Source organism: Elaeis guineensis, chromosome 9 (assembly GCF_000442705.2).
Source record: "Elaeis guineensis isolate ETL-2024a chromosome 9, EG11, whole genome shotgun sequence".
NCBI lineage: Eukaryota > Viridiplantae > Streptophyta > Magnoliopsida > Arecales > Arecaceae > Elaeis > Elaeis guineensis.
The window spans coordinates 6,705,385-6,724,759 of NC_026001.2; the positions used below are offsets into that span (position 1 = coordinate 6,705,385).

Genomic DNA, 19,375 nt, shown 5'->3' on the forward strand with positions numbered 1-19,375 from the left:
TGCATTGTACTCATGATTTTGCTTTTGATGGATAACTTTTTGTTAAAGTTCTGTCTGATACCAAATTTTGATACCAAAATTTCTCAAAGTTTTGTTTAATCTTTCAATCCTTGTTTTTGTCTAATTTCTCCAATATTTGTTTAATTTCTTCAATATTTGTTTTAATTTAATTTCTCCCCTTTTTCTCATAATTTAGGGTTTTGCTTTTTGTCTAATTTCAATTTTTGTTTAATTTTAATTTCTCCCCTTTTTGACATCATCAAACATAGTTAACTCTTCCTTTTCTTTTTCTGAAATATTCTTTAATTTCTTCCTCTTTAGAGTTTTTCACAATGTTTGCTCCCCCTTAATATAGCAATTATCAATAGCAAACAACAACAAGGAGAAGATAATATTTCAATAGATGTATCAGAGATTGAAATATAACCAAAATATAATCATTACAAAGATATAGGTAAAAGATGATTCCATTAATATCATAATTGTTTCAATACATAAAATTCAACCAGCTAAATGTCAATACATGGCCCCAAGGTATAGATCCTAGAACAAGATACTAACTCCTAAGATCTAGATAAGTCAATGATCAGAATCAGAGTCATCAGATATAGGGTGAGGAGATGATGGATCAGAAGTGCGTCCTCTACCCGTCTGCCTCTGCCACGAGTAGGAGAACGAGATGAACTGGGAGGCTGAGAACGCTGAGATACTAGGGCTGATACCATGAGTCTGATAGAATCAAGTACGTTCAGTGCTCTGGAAACAGATTGAAGTAGAGCAGTGAACTGGGTGGTAGCATGCTCACTCGATCCTCTGATCTCTTTCCTCAGTAGCTCATATCCACCTTCTAATGCTCCTCTGAGCCTTCCAGCCTCTGCAGTGAGGTCTGTGACCTCAATAGTAGACTCCTGTGGCTGGGATGGGCCAATGCAAGAACTTGCCCCTGCAAGTCAAGAACTCTGCCAGTAAGTCTCCAGACTGTATCCTCAAGCTGCTGTATCCTGACGGACTGATCTGAAATCATCTGAAATACAGTGGAGATGTGGGGAGTAATGGTCTGATCAGAAGAAGTAGCTCCAGGTGCAAAAGAAGTACTACTCCACTGGCTAGACAACAAAGAAGCCACACGCTGAGATATATGCTCGATCTGATCATCAGCCAGTCTGAACTCTGATGGAGGTGCTCTGCTCTCTGGCTGATACACTGGTGTGGGCATCCTAGTAAACTCAGAAGGGCCAGCCTCAGTATCAGGAATGAACTGGGTATCTGGTGAAGCTGCCCTGAAATCATGTACAGGAGAAGATGGACCTTCTTCTTCTACTCTGCCTTCAGTTCTGTCTTCAGCTCTTTCCTCAGCTCTCTCCTCAGCTCTTTCTTCAGAGCCCTTGATCCAACCACCAACAGTCTTTGTAATTCCCATTCGGTGCAGGCTGTGTTGGTTGAAAGTGTCCACATGTGAGAGCTTGGTAGGTGTCTCCCCCTCACAGCTAACTCCAAACCTCCTAAATACTCTAGTAAGGGCCATACCATAAGGCAAGTGTGCCTTGGATCTGTTCAAAGTTTCTCTCATGGCCTCTATCATAAGTGCAGGGAGGTTTAGGGGGTCTGAGTGATGATATGAAACATGACACATACATCTCTGCCAGATAGTAAGTCATGTCTACCACTCCTAGGAAAGAATAGTTTTGTCACAATCTGATGCAGGACCCTCATCTCAATGGACAGTAGCTTTGCTTCCAATCTGTTTAAACTTCCTGAAAAATCTTCTCCTAAGATAATTCTGATCCCTTCTTCTTTAATTGGGAGTTCCATATATGAGTATCCTTCACTAGGCAACTGAAGTATCTCTCCCAATATCCTAGAATCCAAACAGATGTCAATCCCCTTTACAGTTGAAGTCACAGACCCGTTTCCATAATTTAGGTTCTGGTAGAACTCTCTGACTAGATCAACATAGGTGACTTCCTTAAGAGAGCAATAAAGTTCCATCCTTGATTTTTGATCTTGGTAGCAAAAGTAAAGCCTTCTTTCTCAAAGAACCGAAAATCTATATTTTTCCCGGTTTCTACTTTTCTATCAGAAAGAAGATTTACACTGGGGCTTATGGAGGATTGAGAGGGACCTTGAGCAGGTACTGAAACTGGATTGGGAACAGTGGAAGACTGAGCATGCCTTTTCTTTCGGACAATTTCCTCAGGCTCTCGGATTGATTTCCTCCTTTGGGGAAGTTTCATCTTTGGAGCCATATCCAATAAAGTAGCAGACAAGAAGACTTGAATTCAGTGGAGGAGGGATCACAAAAGAGTAAAGAAGAATTTTGGTGGAGAAAAGAAGTGGATTTTGAATGAACGGTGAAGTTCTAGGGCACGTTCCACCCGCGCCTATCACTGCGAGAAAGCACAGAAAATCCTTTTCAAGGAGGCGATTTTTGGTGGAGAGAAGGAGGGAGAATTGCCTCAGAATTGATCCTTGGATTTGGAGCAAAAAGAGTTGGAGAGGACGGCTTTCGGAAGGAAGACGACGAGAAGATGAGTCGTCTCATAAACAGGGTTTCCCGTTTTAAAAACAATGAACCCGATGGAAGTTGGTGGGATTTACAAGTTTGCCATTGAGTCGACTCATGGGGGTCGACTCATGAAGTTCAGAAAATCAGGAAAAATGCAAATAAATTCCAGAAAAATTCAAAATTTTGGGAGAAGGAATTTTGCTCAATGATAAGTTTTTAGAGTGATAAAACTGAGCTTTTGGAACCAGGATAGTTGTTGAAATTGAGCTCTAAGAATATTTGATAATAATTAAGAGAAGTTTAGGCAAATGGATCTAGAATTCCTAGATTTCTCCTAATTTCACAGAATCTATCCTCACTAAGGCCTTTGTAAAGATATCAGCTAATTGATTTTCAGTGCAACATATTCAAGAATTATATTTTTGTTTTGAACATGTTCTCTTATAAATGATGTCTTATTTCAATATGTTTAGATCTTGAGTGTTGTATTGGATTTTTAGATAGATTTATGGCACTTGTATTATCACATTTTATTGGTGTTTCATTAAGTTTGATTCCAAAATCTTCGAGTTGTTGCTTAATCCACAAGATTTGAGCACAACAACTTCCGGCTGCAATGTATTCGGCCTCAGCCGTAGACAGTGCCACCGAATTTTGTTTCTTGCTAAACCATGAGATTAGGTTAACTCCAAGAAATTGGCAAGTTCCACTTGTGCTTTTTCTATCTAATTTACATCCAGCAAAATCAGCATCAGAATATCCTAACAAATTAATTTGTGAGTCCTTAGAGTACCATAACCCTATAGTTTGTGTACCATTTAAGTATCTAAGGATTCTTTTAACAGCATTCAAATGAGATTCCTTAGGATTAGATTGATATCTTGCACATAAGCAAACACTAAACATGATATCAGGCCTACTTGCAGTTAGATATAATAATGAGCCAATCATACCTCTGTAGTATTTTAAGTCTACGCTTTTACCTTCATCATCCTTGTCAAGCTTACTTGAGGGACTCATTGGTGTGCCAATAGGTTTGCAGTTCTCCATTCCAAATCTTTTGAGTAGTTCCTTGGTGTACTTGCTTTGGGTGATGGAGATTCCCTCTTTTGATTGTTTGATTTGGAGTCCGAGAAAGAAAGTGAGTTCTCCCATCATGCTCATCTCGAACTCTCCCTGCATAAGCTTAGCAAAGTCTTGACAAAGGGATTCATTAGTAGACCCAAAAATTATGTCATCAACATAAATTTGTATAATTAGCATATCATTTTGGTTTCTTCTAATAAATAGGGTTGTGTCTACATTGCCTCTTGAGAAACCATTATTTAGTAGAAATTTGCTTAGCCTTTCATACCATGCTCTAGGTGCTTGTTTTAGACCATATAAAGCTTTATTTAATCTAAAGACATGATTGGGAAAAAGCATGATTTTCAAATCCAGGGGGTTGTTCTACATATACTTCTTCAGAAATATATCCATTTAAAAATACACTTTTAACATCCATTTGAAATAGTTTGAATTTCATAAAGCAAGCATAAGCAAGTAGAAGTCTAATGGCTTCTAATCTAGCAACAGGTGCAAAGGTTTCATCAAAATCAATTCCTTCTTCTTGATTATATCCCTTAGCAACCAGTCTTGCTTTATTTCTAATTACATTTCCATGCTCATCTAACTTGTTTCTAAAGACCCATTTTGTGCCAATTATTGAATAATCTTTAGGTCTTTTCACTAAGGTCCAAACATTATTTCTTTCAAATTGACTGAGTTCTTCTTGCATAGCATTAATCCAGTTATGATCATTTTCAGCTTCTTCAAAAGTTTTAGGTTCAAGTTGAGATACAAAAGCACAATGATTAAGTACATCTCTAAGTGAAGAACGTGTTTTTACCCCATGCATAGGATCACCGATAATTAATTCCTTAGGGTGGTTGTGAACATACCTCCATTCCTTGGGTAAGTCATTTGTACCTTGAGGTTGTTCTTGAATTTCTTCACCTTTCTCATTTTGTTCATCTTCTTGATCCTTGTCTTCTGGAGTTGCTGAATCTTTCAGAGTGATCTCCTTCATACCTTCTATCAGTGGATCTGCATCATCAACACCCTCATTCTTCCTTGAAGGAAGATCGTTAGATTCATCAAAGACAACATGTATGGACTCCTCAACTACTAAGGTTCTTTTGTTGAACACTCTAAATGCTTTACTAGTGGAGGAGTAACCTAGAAGGATTGCTTCATCTGATTTTGCATCAAATTTACCAAGTTTTTCTTTGCCATTATTTAATACAAAACATCGGCAACCAAAAACATGAAAATAGGCAATATTTGGTTTTCTTCCTTTCCAAAGTTCATAGGGGGTTTTCTTTAAAAATTGTCTTATTAAAGCACGATTTAAAATGTAACATGCTGTGTTAATAGCTTCCGCCCAAAAATATTTTGGAAGGTTGCTTTCACAGAGCATGGTATGGGCCATTTCTTCTAAGGTTCTATTTTTCCTTTCAACTACCCCATTCTGTTGGGGTGTCCTAGGAGCAGAGAAGTTGTGGCCAATTCCATTTTCATCACAAAAATTTTCAAAGTCATGATTTTCAAATTCTGTTCCATGATCACTTCTAATATTTTGAATTGAAAATCCTTTTTCATTAGTGACTTTTCGATGAAATTTCGTGAAAATTTGAAAAGTTTCATTTTTGTGAGCTAAAAAGAAAACCCAAGTAAAACGAGAGTAATCATCAATTATTACAAATCCATATCATTTTCCTCCTAGACTAGTGGTTTTAGTTGGTCCAAATAAATCCATATGTAAGAGCTCTAAAGGTTAGAAGTTGAAATAGTGTTTTTGGATTTAAATGATACTCTAGTTTGTTTACCTAATTGACATGCATCACAAATTCTATCCTTTTCAAAATTCAATTTTGGCAAACCGAGAACTAAATCCTTTTTGATTAATTTTGAAAGAGAATGCATGCTAATATGTGCAAGTCTACGATGCCACAGCCAACTAGTCTCATTTATTTTAGCATTTAAGGAAACTAGGCATTGCATGTCTAATTTAGTTAAATCATTCAAGTCTACCATATAAACATTGCCATGCCTATGTCCTATAAATTTAATGCCAGCGTTAATAGGACTCGTCACAATGCATACAGATGATTCAAAACTTACTTTATACCCTTTATCACAGAATTGACTAATGCTGAGTAAGTTATGCTTTAAACCTTTAACAAGTAAAACATTCTCAATGTATTTGGAGGGAGTGATACCAATGTTACCTATCCCGATGATCTTTCCTTTGCCATTATCTCCAAAGGTGACCATCCCTCCATCCTTAGCATCAAGCGTGATGAATTGTGATTCATCACCAGTCATGTGTCTCGAGCATCCGCTGTCAAGATACCATTTCCTGTTTCCTTCTTGGGATGCTAGACACACCTGCAAGCACAGATCAAGTTTCTGTCTTAGGTACCCAAGCTTTCTTGGGTCCTTTCAGGTTAGTCAGAATGGTTCCTTTTGGAACCCATATTTTCTTTGTGTTTGCATATTTGTTAATAAGACATGTGTATGATTTATGTCCTATTCTTCCACATTTAAAACAAGTAATATTTGTAGGCTTTTTGCTTGAATAATTTGCATAAATATCCTTCAAAAATTTTTATTTCTTCAGGGGTTTATAACCAAGTCCAGCCTTATCATATATAGCTTTCTGATTATCAAGGATCATATTTAGCTTGTTTGAACTTAAGGTGAACTTATCTACCATAGATTTCAGCCTGTTAATTTCATCCTTAAAGTTTTGATTTTCTTGAATCAATGTGAATTTTTCAATTGAAAGAATTTCAGCTTGTTTCACTAAGGACTGATTTTTCAATTTCAGCTCTTTGTTTTTCTTCCCTAGTTTCTTTAATTCATCAATTGAATCATAGAATGCTTCATGCAATTCTTCAAAAGTAAATTCACTAGTGGATTCAGAAGTTACCTCATTTTCATGTGCCATCAGGCACAGATTGGCTTGTTCGGTTGAGGTTTCATCGTCGGAGCTTGAGTCATCACTCGCACTCCAGGTCGCCATCATTGCCTTCTTTTTGAATTTCTTTGGACCTTTCTTCAATTGAGGACATTCGGATCTGAAATGTCCTGGCTTCTTGCACTCGTAGCATATAGGGGTTTGATCTTTCTCCTTTTCTATGCTTTGATCCCCTTTTGTGAATTTCTTTCTCATCCCCTGTTTCCTTTTTCTTAGAAACTTCTTGAATTTTCGGGTGATGAGAGCCATCTCCTCATCCTGATCTTCATCTTCAGAGTCATCTGTTTCATAATCAGGTGAAGTTGTGGATTTGAGGGCAATGGTTCTTTTCTTTTTGATTTCATCCTCTTGATGTTGCATCATGCTAAGTTCATGAGTCATCAAGGATCCAAGAAGCTCTTCTAGAGGTAGAGTGTTCAAGTCCTTTGCTTCTTGGATGGCAGTCACCTTGGCTTCCCAAGTTCTTGGCAGTGACCTGAGAATCTTCCTTACAAGTTCACTGTTAGTATAAGATTTGCCAAGACTCTTTAAACCATTGATTATATCAGTAAAACGAGTAAACATAGCAGTTATGGACTCATCATGCTCTATTTTGAACAATTCATATTTATGTACAAGCATGTTTATTTTAGACTCTTTTACTTGATTTGTTCCCTCATGGGTGACTTCTAACCTATTCCATATTTCTTTAGCAGATGCACAAGTAGAAATGCGATTAAATTCACTAGCATCTAGTGCACAATAAAGAACATTCATAGCTTTGGCATTTAGTTGTGCCAATTTCTTGTCAACCTCATCCCATTCTTTCTCGGATTTGGTTGACTCCTCACCATCTATAATCTTGGTGGGTGTGTGAGGACCATTCACTATGATACTCCACATATCATAGTCGAGTGCTTGTATGAAAATCTTTATCCGAGCTTTTCAATAGGTGTAATTAGACCCATTGAAAAGTGGAGGTCGGTTTGTTGATTGCCCCTCAGCTAGAGAAGTTCCAACATGGGTTGCCATAGATCTTTGGCTCTTTGATTGTTAGATCAAAGAAGGGCTAGAGCACTGGCTCTGATACCACTTGTTGCCCAGCTATGCAACCCAAGAGGGGGGGTGAATTGGGTTTCTAAAAATTTTAAGCCCAACAAATAACTTATGAAGAACAAAACAATGGCTTTAAATCAATATTAATTACCTAAAGTAGTATTGCAAGGATATAATAAAGAAATAAGATAAAGCGATAAAGCACACCACAAACACAAGGATTTATAGTGGTTCGGTGCTAACCTTGCACCTACATCCACTCCCCAAGATCCCACTTGAGAATTTCAATCCACTATCCTTTGTATTCAACCCGAATACAAAACGTCGGAAACTCCGATACTAGCTATCCCAAGCTAGAATACAAGACGTCGGAAACTCCGACCCTAGCTATCCCAAGCTAGAACACTTGTTTCCCGGGTACAAGCAAACCCAAAACACTCCGATTTCAGGTTCGGATCAACCTTTCCTTGTTTTGGAAATCCTCCAAAAACAAGAGCAAGAACTCACAAAGAGTAAGAATATTTAGAGCACAGATGAATACAATAACAGCTCCTTAAATGAGCAAATATAACAATAAAAGCTTTACTCAAATGAAGAACCCCTTTTTCAGATTTTCTCAAGATGAATGAACGGTTGAACGCTTGAGAAGAGGTTGATTGTTGATTGAAGATCTCTTGAAAGCTTTGAACGATCTCTAGATCAAGGTTGAAACGATAGGCGTGAAGAATTCTCTCCTTGAAAGATCTTCCTTTTCTCTTTCACAATCTCTCTAGTATATTGTGGATCCTCTCTCTTCTTCTTGAATATTTCGTTGATCTCAGATTTCGGATCCTCTCTTCTCTTTTGATCTCACGTTTGATCTCCCGATTTCCACACTTTTTCTTTGCAATTTGATCTGCTATTTAATCTGCAATTTCCTTTCACCATTTTAAGCATTTTATGGCATTAGTAGCAAGAGAAAACAATTTAGGCAGATAAAGAGCCGTTAGAGGATTTTTAGGAAGCATAAATGGCAATTAAAACGGGCAAAAAAATAGCCGTTGCTGACATTTCCCGTCGCAGGGGTCGACTCATGAGTCGACTCATGCTTCAGGGGTCGACTCATGAGTCAACCTCTGTTGCAAAAACCAGAGAATGCTTTTCTGGAATTTCTTGGCTCAAATTAGCAGGGGTCGACTCATGAGTCGACTCATGCCTTGTGGGTCGACTCATGAGTCGACTCACAGGTCGTGCCAAGTCAGAAAACTAGCGTGCCAAGGAGAATTTTTGCGTGCCAATCAGCTCACAGTGCCATGAGTTGACTCATGAGTCGACTCATGCACTTCAAACCTTCATAACTTCAAAAATATAAGTCCAAACACAATGAAATTTTCACCAATAGATTTCAAATCATTTGTTCTACCAAATGGTACTATCAAATTAGGATTTTAGTGAAATTACGATTTTGCCCTTGAAGAGCATAAGGACTTTTTCATTTTAAAATTTTGTATCCCTTCAATCTGCTTTGTAATCATCAAAATCAATCTAGGAGCAACAACGATGGCAAGCCGAATATCCTTCGATCGGCCGTAGCTCGGTCAGTAAGTCGCGACGGCGGTTGCGTGGGCATTTCGCCTTTCTTTGGTCGGGGCTCGATCGGTAAGTTAGCCGATCGTTTGGCTCGAAACTCTAATCGTAGAAGGAGTGTCAACTCCCGTTGTTGTGGACAGTCCGGTCCTTGTGAGCGTCCGACGCATAGTCGGCGATCGGGCCGTCGGTTCCATGTGGTCATTAAGTCCGAGTCGGGATGTCGGGACTCGGCCATCCTGGCGAGCGCCGATCGTCAGTCGAAGAGTGAAAACTCCGAAACTTGGAACTGGATTTGCATTCCAAATGAACAGGTACAAAGTTCATTGGTGATACAACTTCAGGTTGTCGGCATTCCAGGTCCGGGGGATCGGTTTCCCTTCCAGAGTTTTCAGTCGGTAAGCCCTGGGCCCGTAGGTGTCCACCACCATGTAGGGCCCTTCCCAATTCGAAGCCAGCTTCCCTTGGTCCAGGGGCTTCGAGACTTCTGCCTTTTTCAGGACTAAGTCCCCAGGCATGAAAAGCTTTGGTCTGACCTTGGCGTTGTAATATCGGGCTACCTTCTGTCGGTATGAAGCCATGCGAAGTTGAGCCTCATTTCGTAGTTCGAGGAGGAGGTCTAGGTCGGCTCTTCGGCAATCAGAGTTGTCCGGCTCTTGATACCGCTCGACCCTGGTAGATGGCAGCCCAATCTCGAGTGGTATCATCGCCTCCGTCCCATAGGCCAAACTGAAAGGCGACTCTCCGGTCGAAACGCGGGGGATCGTTCGGTAAGCCCACAGAACGGAGCCCAGCTCGTCGACCCAGAGGCCTTTGGCTTCATTTAGTCGAGTTTTGAGCCCGTGTAGTATGGTCCGGTTGGTCACCTCGACTTCGCCGTTGGACTGTGGGTGCCCGACTGAAGTCAGTCGGTGCGTGATGTGAAATCTTACACAGAAGTCTCTGAAGTCCTGGTTGTCGAATTGTTGCCCATTGTCGTTGATAATGGTATGCGGCAATCCGAACCTGAAGATGATGGATTTTTGGACGAAGTCCTCCATCTTCCGTTCGGTAATCTGCGCCAGGGGCTCGACCTCCACCCACTTGGTGAAGTAGTCGATGGCGATGACTATGAACTTTCTTTGGCCCGATGCTGGAGGGAAAAGACCAAGAATGTCGACCCCCCATTGAGCGAAGGGCCATGGAGCAACAATAGGAGTGATTTGGCTGGCCAGTCGGTGTTGTACGTTGGCGTACTTCTGGTATGGTTCGCACTTTCGGACCAACTCAGCCGCGTCCTTCCTCATGGTGGGCCAGTAGTAACCCTGCCGCAGGACTTTGTAGGCTAGGGATTTGCCCCCCAAGTGACTCCCGCAGATTCCTTCGTGCACTTCTCGGAGAGCATAATCTGCGTCGGTCGGTCCCAAGCACCTGAGCAAGGGAAGGGAGAATGACCTTTTGCAGAGTTGGTCATCCATGATCACATATTGGGAGGCCGACCATCGGAGCCGCCTGGCCTCCGTGGGATCTTCAGGGCTGATCCCGTCGGTCAGGAACCGAACAATCGGATCCATCCAGCTTGGTTCAGTTGTCAGTTGTAGCACCTCTTCGACCTGGTCGACACTCGGCTGCTCGAGGTTCTCCACGAACATCCGGCCCAAAGAGTCGAAAGTCGAGGTCGCCAGTCTGGAGAGTGCGTCGGCCCGGGCGTTCTCCGACCTAGGGATGTGGAAAATTTCAAAATACCCGAGGTGCGTTACGAGATCTTTCACTTTCTGGAGATAGTTGGCCATGGCTGGGTCTCGCACCTCGAATTCACCTTTGACCTGTCCCACGATCAGCTGAGAATCGGAGAATGCCCGGAGGCTGTCGATCCCAAGTTCCCTTGCCATCCTCAAGCCGGCGAGGAGCGCTTCATACTCGGCTTGGTTATTGGAGGTTTTGAAGTCGAATCGGAGGGCGTACTCGGTGACTACCCCATCTGAGTTGGTGAGCAGGAACCCAGCCCCGCTCCCTTGAGCGTTTGAAGCTCCGTCGATGTGCAGTACCAAGGTGGAGACCGGGTCTAGCTCGGAGACCGCGTCTCGTCCCGGGTCCACACCTTCCAACCCTTGGTCGGCCGTCGGGCATTCGACGATGAAGTCGGCCAAGACCTGAGCCTTTAAGGCAGGTCGTGGTCGGTATTGTATGTCGAACTCGCTGAGCTTCATCGTCCACTTCGTCAGTCGTCCCGATGTATCCGGTCGGCGCAATATCGCCCTCAGAGGCTGGTGGGTGAGAACCACAATGGCATGCGCCTGGAAATATGGGCGGAGTCGCTGTGCGGAGACGGTCAGGGCGAAAATCATCTTTTTCGTTTTCGAATATCGAGCTTCAGCGCCATGGAGCACTTTGCTGGTATAGTAGATAGGCTGATGGGTTCGGCTCTCGTTTTCTTGGATGAGCACTGAACTGACCGCCTCAGGGGAGGTGGCCAAATAGAGATACAAGGTCTCCCCGACCTCCGGCTTCACAAGCAGCGGCGGGGAAGCCAAGTACCTCTTCAGATCCTCGAAGGCCTGTTGGCACTCATCCGACCAAGAGAAGCCCTTCGCCTGCCTCAGAGTTTTGAAGAACGGGAGGCACCTTTCAGTTGATCGCGAGATGAACCGACTGAGAGCGACGATTTTTCCGTTCAGCTGCTGGACTTCCTTCTTGGTGTTCGATGGCGCATGTCGATGATTGCCTTTATTTTCTCAGGGTTAGCCTCGATTCCTCGCTGAGAAATGAGGAATCCGAGAAACTTCCCCGAGGTCACCCCAAAAGCGCACTTAGTCGGATTCAGCTTCATTCGATGTTGTCGTAGAGCGTGGAAGGTTTCTTCGAGATCCCGAACATGATCTGGAATCTGCGCACTTTTCACCAGCATGTCATCCACGTATACTTTCATGTTGCGTCCGATCTGGTCTTTAAAGACCTTATTGACAAGTCGTTGGTAGGTGGCACCGACATTCTTCAGCTCGAAGGGCATTACTCGATAGCAGTAGAGGCCCTTGGGGGTCACGAAGGTGGTGTGCTCCTCATCTTCGAGCGCCATCCGGATCTGATTGTACCCGATAAAGGCGTCCATGAAGCTGAGCAGTCAAAATTCGGACATCGCATCCACCAGCTGGTCGATCTTTGGAAGTGGAAAGCTATCTTTTGGACAGGCCCGATTCAGGTCGGTGTAGTCAATACAAATCCTCCACTTTCCGTTGGCTTTCTTGACCATGACAATATTGGCGAGCCAATCGGGATATGCGGCTTCTCTGATGAAGCCCGCCTCGAGCAGCTTGTCCACTTTTTCGTCGATGGCCTTCTATCTTTCGGGAGCAAAAGACCTTTTCTTCTGCCTCACCGACCTCATCGTCGGGTCGATGTTGAGTCGGTGGGTTATTGTCTCCGGGGGAATGCCCGACATATCTGCTGCCGACCAAGCAAATATGTCGGCATTGGCCTTCAGCAGCTCCGTCAACCGTTGCCGTTCTGGGTCGGATAGTTGAGACCCGACCCATACCTTTCGGTCGGGATTTTTCGCTATCGGGATCGACACGAGCTGCTCAGCCGGCGAGGCCCATTCTTCCTCCTCCCGTTGGTCTAGTTTGTCGATCGTCAGGGAGCCCCTCAACTCGTCGCTTTGAGCGGAGATCTGGAAGCATCGGCGAGCGAGCTGTTGGTCTCCGCGCATCTCCTCGACCCCGTTCCTAGTCGGAAACCGAACCAAGAGATGGTACGTTGAGACAATCGCCTTGAGGGCGTTTAGTCCGGGTCTTCCAAGTATGGCATTGTAGGCCGAAGGCACTTGGACGACCGCAAAAGTCAAATGAACCGTGCTTTGTCGTGGTTCGGTGCCGACCGTCACGGGCAGGGTAATTTCACCTTCCGTCACGACGGCGTCCCCGGCAAAGCCTATCAAGGGCGTAGGGATCCTCTTGAGTCGGTCGGTTGATAGTCGCATCCGGGAGAAGGTCGAGTAAAACAAAACGTTCGTCGAACTTTCATTATCTACGAAAATTCTTTTTACATCATAGTTTGCTATTGTTGCCGAGACAACAACAGCGTCGTCGTGGGGAGTTTGGATGCCCCAAACGTCTTCTTCCGTAAAAGTAATTGCGTCGTCCGGGTGCAGCCTCTTCGCCGGCTCCCCTCCAGTAGACGTCCCCAGGCCGAGTCGTTTGAAAATTATATTGATGACCCCGGCCGTCGGCTGATTAGTGGTCGTTTCCTCAGTCGGCTGGGGTCGTCGGTCGGCCACTGATCGAGTCGACGGGTTTCTCCAGAATTTACCGAGATACCCTCGGTGGATGAGAGCTTCGATCTCATCCTTAAGCTGGATGCATTGCTCGGTATTGTGGCCGTGGCCTCGGTGGAATCGACAGTACTTCCGTCGGTCGAGGCCTTTTGCCTTCAAAGGTGGAGGCCGTCGCAGGTATTCTTCCCCCTCGATCTCCATCAAAATCTGCGCACGGAGAGCAGAGAGAGGAGTGTAGGAGTCATACCTGGGGTGTGTCGGCCTTGGAGTCTGCCATCGGGGCGACTTCTGGTTTCGTCGCGGAGGCAAGACCCGACCATCGGTCGGGGGCCTGCTAGGTTCGGCGAGGTCCCGACCCTTCCTTCGCTTTTCTTTCGGACCTTTGAACTCGGTCGAGCACCGGTCGGAGGCTCCTTCGTCCGTGCGTATGTACTTGTACGCGCGCTCCAATAATTCGGCATACGTCTGGGAGAGGGTCTTGTCCAGGGAGTAAGTGAATCGGGACGCCCTCAGCCCCCATTTCATGGTCGAGATAGCCATGTCTTCGTTGAGGTCCCAGACCTCAAGCGTGGCCGTATTGAATCGCGCCACGAAGTGTCGGAGCGTCTCATTTTCTCCATGTTTGAGGGAGAAAAGGCTGTCCGATGTTCGCGGTGGCTTCCGGCTGGTGCTGAAGTGAGCCACGAAAGAGTGCTCGAGCTGTCTGAAGGAGTGGATACTTCCCGATCGAAGATCGGAGTACCAGGCCCTGGTAGCTTTGCGGAGCGTGACGGGGAAGCCGATGCAAAAGAGAGCATCAGTTGCCCCCTGAATCGTCATGAGAGCTTTGTAGCTCTCCAGGTGGTCGATCCGGTCGGTGGAGCCGTCGTAGGGCTCCACGTGCGGCATCTTGAACCGACTGAGGATCGGTTCGTCGAGAATGAGTCGGGAGAGAGGTTGGGCGGTCTGGAAGTCGACATCGTTTGAAGACTTCTGCCCGTCTACCTGCAACTGTGCAAGCCGACGGTCGATTTCCTCGAACCTACGTTCGTAGTCGTCCGTCCGTCGATGCTGGGAGACCCCAGGAGTGGAGTCTCCGGAAGACCCCGAGAGGGAGGCGGACGGCGTTCGCGGTCGCTTCTCCTTCCTCGCTCGTTCCAGCTAGGAGGGAGAAAGCTGTTGGGACTGATGGGCATCGCGCCGCGGCCGCCCCTCCTCCTCTCTGTGGGAGCACTGTGGCGGGCGCTCCCGCGGAGGCGACGGAGATCGACGCGGGTGTCGACGGCTGCTCCTGGAGGGCATCGAACGTGCCGCCGGTTGCCCGGCCGGTGATGGCGGCAGCCGTACCGGCTGTTGCTGGAGGCTTTTGACCGCGTCCGTCAGCACGGTCATCTGCCGTACGATCGCCGCAATCTGCGCCTCCGTGGTCACTGCAGGGTGCGGAGAGCTGGGTTCCGCCGCGGAGGGTGGGGGAGAGGCCTCTTCCCGGCAGGAAGAGCGCCTCGCCGATCCGGTGACTCTCGATCGTTGAGCTCTTGTCTTTGTCATGAATGTCTAGCCCCCTACCTGGCGCGCCAATCTGTTGCGGCCAATCCCCTCGTCACCTGATCGCCAGGAACGAGCGCCTGTAAAAGAAAGTCCGCACCAACCAGAGACGGCTCCGGCGGGGATCCTCCGACGGTCAAGTCAGAGAGGAGACTAGGCAACAGTGAGAAGAAAGCAAATAACTCAACGAGAGAGAGAGGGCAAGCCTGTCAGTTTTCAAGGGCCTCTAGCACTGTAGCCTTCCCTGATATATATAGTGGAGCGTAGTATGGCGCCGTCATTAATGGCGCAGACAATTGAGGAATTGTCAACTCACTGTAGACTGTCAGAGTCGCCGTGAAAGTGTCACGTCGCCGCGGGGCTGTCAAATCACTAGGGTTGACAATGCCCTAGGTGGGATAATGCCCTTAAGCGGCAGTGCCGCATGCTGCTGTCAGGACTGACAGTCTCTGGCAGTAGTACGGCGATCGGAGGAGTCGACCGATCTTAGGTCGGTGGCCAGCTGAGCGGTGTCGGGTGGAGATTCGGACCCCTCCGACGGTCAGTCGGGCACGTCGCGGGAGTCGACCATCGGACCTCCGGGTGCAGTCGGTCGGGAGAGCGGAAAAGGTCTGCCCGACCGATATATCCTCGGTCGGCAAAGAGCCGTTGATCGGTCGGTAACGGCACCCGACGATCGGTCGGTCGGTCGGGTATGCCCGATTATAAGTCGGTATGAGTGGGGTCGGTCGATATTCTCCAACACTTATGTAAATAATTTTTTTTTATATTATTTAAAAAAAGAGCTCCAAATCTGAGGATCCCAGTCATTAGAAATTGGCATCCTCGTCCAGTTAATAAAGAAATCTACTCTAGCTACATGTCTACCTTCCTGCCACTTTATGTAAAGGAAAAAGAAAGAAGAGAAAAAGTATTGCACTTCTCACAAAGTATGGCTATTTGTTATGCCAAGAAGCATATTGACTTGAAACTTCCAGTCTAGTTGCAGCAAATTAATTCCATCATAATTTTGTTTTTCTATTCATGGTACCAACAGTCTCTTAATTACTGAATGATTCTTCAACTATTATTTTCTTCCACTTGAGAAAATGATTTCTGAATTGTTCTCGGGTTACCAACTTAAATAAATGATTCAACTATTCTTAAATTTGTTGATTTATTTCACAAGCTGTTCACTAATTATATTAGAAAAGCTGATAGATTACATAATAATAATGCTAACTATGGTTGTTAGCTGCGGTTTGTGGTTGCTGCCTCTTCCATGATTTTTATTCTTGATGTGAATAAATATACATCTGTTATTTGCATTCTATGTTTATTTTCTACCCCCAATTTTCCAAATTCTTTCCAAACTTTTGATGACTTTTTTGCACTGTTTCCAAATTCTCAATATTTAACCCTGGTCACGATCCCCATATGCCAACTTTGTAATTTTCCACCATATATGTGCAAAATAAGTAGCTACCTCTGAATCATAACTAAAATCATGTATGATCTCTCAAGTGTTTAGAATCTGAACTGTTAAACTGCAGCCATGCATGCAAATTAAAAGCATGCCATTACCATCACGAATGAATTATTAGTAATAAACATAAAACAATTTATGTACAACGAAGCACTAATTAAACATGACACAGCTGAGTTACAAAAGTCCCCCCACCAACAAATGCAAAATCACCAGAGAGAGCTAGAGAAAGCATGTAAAGAACTGAAGGCATGCTGCTGAGTTATCAATGTTTTCGAGCCACTGCCATCAGCCCAGGTGATTCAAATTCGAATTATCTCCATTATTTTGGACATAGTCGCAAGACCCTGAAGGAAAATAGGAAAACAAACTTTCTGAGGCATCAAATGATTGTTGTGGAATGTCATCTAGGTTGCCGAAGCTAAATGAACCAAAGTCTCCAGAGGAGAAAGAGCTGGGATCATCGTCAACATCCTCGAGGTCTAGATCATCAACATCATCCATGGAGTTTCCTAGAAAGTTAGACCCCAAACTTCCAATTTCAGACATTGTTTCACTGTTCCTCCCTTGATCTGTCACTCCTGAAGCTTTGACATCGTCCACGGATATTGCAGGGCTGTGGCCTGGGAAGAGATTGATATGCCCCAACAGCTTGTCCTTCCTAGAAAATGTTGTTCCACAAGAGCAGAGCCACCTATCACGTCCACAGTGCTTCTCATGAGTCTTCAAGTCTGCAAGAACAGAGAACTTCTTAGTGTTGCATCGGCTGCATGTATAACTCTTGTCACAGTGGCTCCTCTTGTAATGGTTCTTCACACATAAAATTGTCTTCAGAGGTTGGAATTTCTCATGCTCTTTGTTCCTCTTGCAACCAATAAAGGGGCATGAATACCTCTTGAGGGCCATAGATTCCAAGCTTGCTTCATTGCTTGGCTTGGCAAGGGCAGCCGGACTCTTGTACTCATCTCCATGTCCTCTCATATGCATCCTTAGGTTCGCAGACCTTTTAAATCCTTTTTGACAGATTGAACAGAAGTGGGTGTGTGGTGCTAAAATTTCTTCTTTTTTCGGTTCCAAGACTTCATATGAGCCTAGGGGAAGATTTTCTCCATTCTCACTATCTTTGTGGTCCTTCGCATCATGGTGCTTCATAGCTACTGGCTTGATTCCTTCATCCCCGGTATGAGTCAAACTTTTGATCGAGTCATTGTGTTGGATAGCCTTGTTTCTTTCAGAGGCGAAGTCCTTGTTTTGTTGTAAAGTATCATTCAAAGCTATGCTAGAAGTCGAAGCAATAGTACCACCCATCCGTCCAACTGGAGGAATATCTGACATAAGTGTGCTATTGACCGATGGAAGAAGGTAACCAGCTGTTGAGATCAATTGAGATATGATGCAAGCCAAATCTGCGGTCACGAGCTGCTGTTTCATTGTGACTTCATTTGGTTGGTTAGAGGATTGACCTTCAATATCAATAGTTGAACGGATTATATCCTGAACTTGGTGAATCTTTTGATCAATGAAGATGAGGTTGCTAAGCATTGACCTTGGATCCCAATCCACTGTTGGATTTGTTTGGTTGTCAGAAAATGAAGCAACTTGATCTGGTGGTTTATCTACTTTCTCAGCATGAGAAGACCAAATGGATAAGGAATCCAAATTCTGGGGGAACTTAGAAACAGACTGTTCGCTTCCAGCGCCATAGCTTAGAATTTTCGGATCAAATTGGGTGAACAGTGGGTTTGAATTAGTATCTTCAGATGGGTAGCTCATCGAAGAGGAGGCCTCAAAAATCGGCATTCGCTCACGATCCATTTTAAGGCTTTTCTCTCCTGTGTATCAGATGCAAATTTTGTTCCAAGTTCTAAGCTTTCCCAAGATGCTTCCATCAATAGCAGTCAATAAAAATATGATACAAAACAAGGAAATAAACAAAAACAAAAACAAAGAAAACAACATAAAGAACGGAAAACTATGGCAAGTAATAAGTCGAAGGGAAGCTCCAAAACGACAAAGGAAACAGATTCGTTGATCGAAAGAAAAGGCACAGAAATGTCCCAGATCCAGAGGCCAATATTTAGAAAGAGATTGAAATAACCATCCACTCCAAATCAGTCGATCCAAAGCCCTAATTATGCAAAAGAATAATTCAAAAACCCATAAAAAAAGCCCATAAAAAAGCAACGCATCATGATCCCCACAAGCAGATGGAAAAAGCTACCATCTTTCCATATAAACCTCACCCAAAAAGATCTTTTTCCCACATCTCAAGCACAAAATTAGAAAATAAAGGGAGAAAAAATAGCATCAAAGAGGGAGAAGAACGACTCACAGAAAGAAGGATCAAATGCGCTCAGAGAATCGAATGCGACGGACCTCAAACCACTTCCTGATCGAAACCCCTCCCGCGGACTGAAAACCTCCCTCCGAGCTGATCTAGATCGTCTCTCCCCACGCCGCCTCCGATGGCTCGTCCAACGAGCTCTAAAGCTTTGACCTTTGGCTTGCTTACATCGTTCCACAAATAAAGGATTAGGACATGAGGGAGGATGGCGTTCCAGTGCGCCTTCGAAACTTTCCATCTTAATTGGACCACACGAATCGAGTTTACCAATGGATAAGAAATTTGTGTCTGTAGGGGGGGTACTGTTTAATTTAAATCATATATGAGAGACATCAGAGCGGGGCTAGGAGAGGAAAGTGTGAGGAAGCGGGAAGTCTTTGGAGAGAAACGAAACGCCGCGTGGTCAATGCGGTGGCGGCAGATCGGAGGCGGGACGGAGGGTACCCCACTCTCCCCTGCATGCACCATTACACGCCCACTCGTTGCTCCGCGGGCTAATTGAGATAAGCACTGCATGAATGAGATTTTGATATATAAAAGTCAATGAGTGGTTGATGCATAGGAAAAGAATATATTCAAAATTTGCCGAATCGTTCCGAATTATCTGATTCCAAAACTTGAAATGAAATATTGGAAAAGATGGAGGAGGAAAAAAAAGATAAAAA

The 19,375-nt window shown here is 44.5% G+C and overlaps 1 protein-coding gene across 1 annotated transcript; it reads right to left on the reverse strand.

The window, feature by feature from the left end:
• Positions 1-16,460: 16,460 nt before the first annotated feature.
• On the reverse strand, positions 16,461-18,879 carry LOC105051874 (zinc finger protein STOP1 homolog). Its single transcript, XM_010932521.3, has 2 exons — positions 18,699-18,879; positions 16,461-18,198 (listed from the first exon to the last, which is right to left on the reverse strand). The coding sequence occupies exon 2, from the start codon at positions 18,179-18,181 to the stop codon at positions 16,655-16,657; it is 1,527 nt and encodes a 508-aa protein (XP_010930823.1). The 5' UTR covers positions 18,182-18,198; positions 18,699-18,879; the 3' UTR covers positions 16,461-16,654.
• Between the last annotated feature and the right edge of the window lie 496 nt (positions 18,880-19,375).